Source organism: Cervus elaphus, chromosome 5 (assembly GCF_910594005.1).
Source record: "Cervus elaphus chromosome 5, mCerEla1.1, whole genome shotgun sequence".
In the NCBI taxonomy this organism is placed as follows: domain Eukaryota; kingdom Metazoa; phylum Chordata; class Mammalia; order Artiodactyla; family Cervidae; genus Cervus; species Cervus elaphus.
The window spans coordinates 122,225,066-122,230,204 of record NC_057819.1 but is presented as its reverse complement, the minus strand read 5'-3'; the positions used below and the strand labels follow the sequence as shown (position 1 = coordinate 122,230,204).

General features: G+C 49.3%; 1 protein-coding gene across 1 annotated transcript; it reads left to right on the top strand.

Annotated features, from left to right (window-relative positions):
- The first annotated feature begins 427 nt into the window (after positions 1 to 427).
- On the top strand, positions 428 to 1,483 carry LOC122693256 (testis-expressed protein 19.2-like). The gene has a single exon (XM_043900799.1). It carries the CDS (start codon positions 428 to 430, stop codon positions 1,481 to 1,483), a length of 1,056 nt encoding a protein of 351 aa, XP_043756734.1.
- Positions 1,484 to 5,139: the final 3,656 nt, after the last annotated feature.

The window sequence follows — 5,139 nt, the reverse complement described above, 5'->3', positions numbered from 1 at the left end:
GACAGGACCCTCAGATTCTGAGTGATTCTTTCTGGTTCTGTCAGGTCCTGAGAGGTTCCCTCAGGTTTTGTCAGATGTGGTCCGATTCTCCTCCCTGTGTGACTTGCTCCCTCCTGCCTGCTGGGGGCGCCCTAACCTCACTACTTTTCTTTTGCAGCTCCCAGAGGACCGAGCCCTGGCATCAGCAGAAGTTATTTCCAGAGTTTCTTCGCTCCCAACCTCTACAGGCCCCTGTTGGATTGGGACCCAGCTCATCCACCCCCACCCCAAATTCTTCTCCTGGTGATCTTAACTTTCTCTTCTCTGTTCTCTTGCCCCTCCTCTTTGACCCTTGCTCTTCTGTGCCCCCTTCTGTGGGCCAGACCATCTAAGATCACAGCTAGTCCTGCTCCTGCTGTCTCTCTCTCAGGAGGCAGGCAGCTTGGCCATGTGCCCTCCAGTCAGCAAGCGGTATGGGGCAGAGGGCATGTCCTATCTCCATGCATCCTGGATGTATCAGCTTCAACATGGCAGCCAGCTAAGGATCTGCTTTGCTTGTTACAAGGCTGCCTTTCTGGACCTTAAGCAGCAGCTAGAGTCAGAAGACTGGGAAGATGGAGATTGGGACCCTGAGCTTATGGATAACTCAGAGACAGAGTCTGAGCAAGGGTCATCCCCAGGGATGGGGCCAAACTGGGCGCAGGGCCTATGGCAGCCTGCACAGGGCGAGTCTGTGGGCTGGGGATTGGACACCCTGGCATCAGGCCCTGTGGAGTCAGAAGACATGGACCTAGATGATCACTTTGTGCCCACTGAGCTGCAGCCTCAGGATGCGGCACCCCTGGGCCTGGATGCTGAAGATGCTGACTGGACCCAGGGCCTTCCCTGGAGATTTGGGGGAATCCCTACCTGTTCCCACTGGCCAAGCCCCTCTGTTCCATGGGAGGGGTTTTTCAAAGTGGACTTGCCTCCAGGAGAGCCCATGGTTTTGGAGCTGGGCACCACCCAGGACATGGACCCTGTTGAGGCTGAAGCCTATTTACTGGACCTGCAGATCCTCTCCCTAGTGGGCTGCTATGATGCTGTCTACCTCCAGAAGATGAAGCCAAAAAGGGTCCGAATGACCCCAGGCCAGTGTTGGAAACTGCTGCTGGAGCCTGAGGAGGTGTGGGTGGTGAGACTCCAAGATGCACCCCAGAAGCAGGAACTGCACCACTGGAAGCTGAGCATTCTGGAATCCTCTCTTCCAGGGCAGACTGAAGAGCTGGTGCCTGCAGATTCAGCCCTGCTTAAGAGGGGATTCACCATCCTTTCTTATTCACCCTGGGCCAAGAGGAAGTCTGAGGAGGGGGACTCAGCCTCTAGGCCACAGTCCTCCTCCCAAGGAGTGGATGCCAGCACCAGTGGGCCCAGAGAGCCTGGGGAGAACCTGGCTGCTGTGGGAGCCTCGGCCCTGGGAGAGCTGCCACGTTTCCAGCCCCTCAACCCAGGGTCCCAGAACTGAGGGACTGAGGCCCACATGGTCACCATGTCCTGGCTTCCCCAGAACATCAGAGGCTAGAAGGACTGACCACTCCACAGCAGCCTGGGTAGCCATTAGCAATGGATGGGGACTTGGGCCTGGGGAGGAAGAATGGTGAGTGGCCAGAGGTTAAGAAATGGGATCTACCACAGCCTAACAAGGAAACAACACAAATATCAGTATTGAGGAGAGAAGCCACCTATCATGGAGTTAGGATCATGAAGCTGACAAGGATGTGCTGGTGTGAACAACTGCTGTAGAATGTGGCATGAAGAGCAGGGTGCAGAGCCGTGCCCTTGACTTGTAGAGAAATGTCATGGGTGGGATACATACTCTCAGTCTTGGGTGACAGGGTCACCAGGTGGTCTCTGGGTCTCCACAGGACCCTGTCAGCAGCACTGGACATTCTGGTCTGTAGTGAGAGAAGGCCCGGTTTTAAATGTTGGCCTTTTAATGCAGTTTGACAATTTAGTTCTTGTTTTTTAAAATTTAATAAAGTATTAAGAGTTGTGCATCAAAGCCCTGTCTTGATTCATCCTCAGCTAGTCCTTACTGTCTAAGTGTCCCGGTCAAGTCACCTTTACAGATTTAAGTCCCCTGGAAGCAGGGGACAGAGAGGGGAGCAGCACAGGCCAGATGAGGATTCTGGTCAGTTTTTTGGCTCCTAGTGCTTACAGGTATTTATCACATTATTTATAAACAACAAATACATACACACATGCTTAAAATAACAAAGGGCCATACTTTGAACAATGAGACTGTGTCATCAAATGCAGATTTTAGTCAATCTAAATTTGTGCCCCTGATATTTAAAAACAAACAAACAAAAAAACTAGAGGTAGAACCATGCACAAAATTTGCTAATCATGTTCATGACACGGGGGATGGAAATGGGGGACCATGTGCATCAGCCTCTCCATTCTTTGCACAGACTTACAGGAGAAGGAAGCTTTGGAGGTCTTGTCCAAGTGCTAGGAAGAAGCTCTTAATTGGCGACTTCTTTTCCTTATAAACAACCAATCTAGAGGGTTCCACAATCCTCCGCTGGGAGTTTCTGGTTGGCAGAGCCTCCAGTGATCCAAAGATGAGCTGTGTCCCTTTCAGTGAAAGATGCCAGTCTAAGGGCCCACTCTAGGTGTGGGAGTTGGGGAATTGCTGCTATGTTAGGTATTGACATAGCAGTAAGATCCTTTCATTGACATTTGGAAACAGTCTTCTTCTCTCATATCTTTCAGATGTGAATCTCCAGGCAGGTCTTAAAGACATCTGATGCTAATTAGATGGAGGGAAGGCATTGATGCAGCAGTCACTCAAAACACTTCATTTCAACATGATCTCATAACTCTGTAGGCATTTATCGACTTGGAGTCTGTATTTGAACACACATCTGGCTCTTCTTCCAAATAAAGAGTGTGGTCTTGCCTTCACCCCCTCCTTTCTCTGTCCCTCCAGGTTAAACAGTCCATTTATTCATGGCTCCAGCAAACCCTTGTTTGAGGCAGGCTATCTTTTTTTTTAATGACCCAGCTGCTTTGCAGTACTGCGGTGATGCTGGGGTCAGGAGGAGGCAGCCCTGAAATAGCGCCCAAGCAAGAGTCCCAGCTCTTTGCCAAGAGGCTACAGCTAGTTCCTCAGCTCTTCTCATCTGAAAATGGGGAAAACATCAATTCACAAGGTAATGGCGAAGATGAAATAAGATCAGGTGTATCCTAAAAAAAATTAAACATATAATTTCCATATGACCCAGCAATTCTACTCCTAGGTATATACCCAAATAATTTAATAACATATACCCGCATGCTTATAACAGCATTATTCACAATAGCCAAAAGGTGGAAACAACCCAAAAGTTCATCGACTGACAAATGGAGAAACAAACTGTGATCTAGCCATACAGTGGGGTATTATTATTCAGCCATAAAAAGAATGAGGCTTCCCTGTTGGCTGAGTGGTAAAGAATCCACCTGCCAATGCAGGAGACACAGATTCGATCCCTGGGTTGGGGAGATCCCCTAGAGAAGGAAATGGCTACCCACTCCAGCATTCTTGCCTGGGAAATCCCATGGACAGAAGAACCTGGAGGGCTACAGTCCACAGGGTTGCAAAAGAGTAGGACAGGACTGAAGTGACTAAAGCAAAAACGAAAAGGAGTAACGTTCTGATGCTGCAACATGGATAAATCTTGAAAAGTGTGATAAGTGAATGGAGTTGCCACAAAAGAGTTTGCATTGTATAATTTCACTTATGTGAAATATTCAGAATAGGCAAATCCATGGAAACAATAGCAACGAATGGTTGCCAGAGACTGAGGGAAAGGGGGAGGAGGAAATAATTGCTTAGTGGGTATAGGGTCTCCTTCTGAGGTGATGAAAATATTCTGGAACTAGATGGAGGTAATAGCTGCACAATATTGTGAAAGTACTACAAGCCACTGAATAGTTAACTATGTTATGTGAATTTCACTGCAATTAAAAAAAAAATCAAAAGTAAAATATGTAGAACATTGGCCCAGAGTAGGAATAATTATCTGTTCTCTTTTTGGAGGACCTGTGAAGAACAGTGCCAACAATCCCCCCAGCCCCTTCATACAGCTCCAATGTGAATTAATCCACTCTTTCCATTAAAACAGCAACAGTCAACTTTGGCCTTTAGTGGAGACTCTGGCCTTCCCACTGTATACAATTACATGGTGATTTTCTCTCAAATCCAGAGCAGCAGCACAAATAATTATGCTTATTGCTTTCACAGCCTGGGTGTCTGTGGAGGGATATTCCTGTCAGGTGTCCCAAACAGCATTAAAAGTAATTTGTCATTGATCAGCAATTCAAATTTAACTGGATTCTGTACTTTATCAGTCGATGGTGCGCCGGCCCCAGAAGGTCAGACCTGGTGTGAGACTCCATGAGGAACTAGGCCAAGAGCACTGGAAAAAACACAGGACAGATAGGGTGGGGTCCAAAGGGAGGGGAGAGGGCACGGGCATGTGGCATCCCACCGTCTGTGGAGCAGGCCCCTTCCAGAAACATCTGCTGCAGGGCTGGCAGCATTCCCGGCCCTGGGAAGGGCCACAGAGAGGGTTGTACAATGTACGCCATGGTTTTTCCAAACCACCCTGAGAGCAGCTGCCCATCAAGTGAGGTGGGGGTGGGGACCTATGATCCCAGAGCTTCTGGTATTTCTGAGGGAAGCAGGAGGACAGGACTGGCCAGATCTCCTGCTATTCTGTTCAGGGAAGGAGCTTGATGGACACGATCAAGATGTGTGTCCATGTTGCTGACCACAACCAGGCCTGGGGCTCCTCCCACCTCTGAGGGACCTGCTCCAGTCCAAGCCAACCCCTGCCCCTGGGGCCTGGGGGCATCTTTGTGTTGCAGGAGCCTCTGTTTCTGTGGTGGTCCATGGTCTCCAGTGCCCAGACCCTGGGCCCTTGGTGGAAACACTGCAGGAAGGACGAAGCGTCTCCACAAATTGTCCTGCCACAGCAACGATTTCTGTGTTGGGGGCAACATGGGTGAAGCGCGTGCTTTCAGGAAAGGGGTCCCTGCCCCAACCTACAGACAGAAATCTGCTAACGTTTCTGGGGCTTCTTTAGAAGTATCTGTGTTAGGCAGGGAAGACAACTACGGACTGAGACTTCC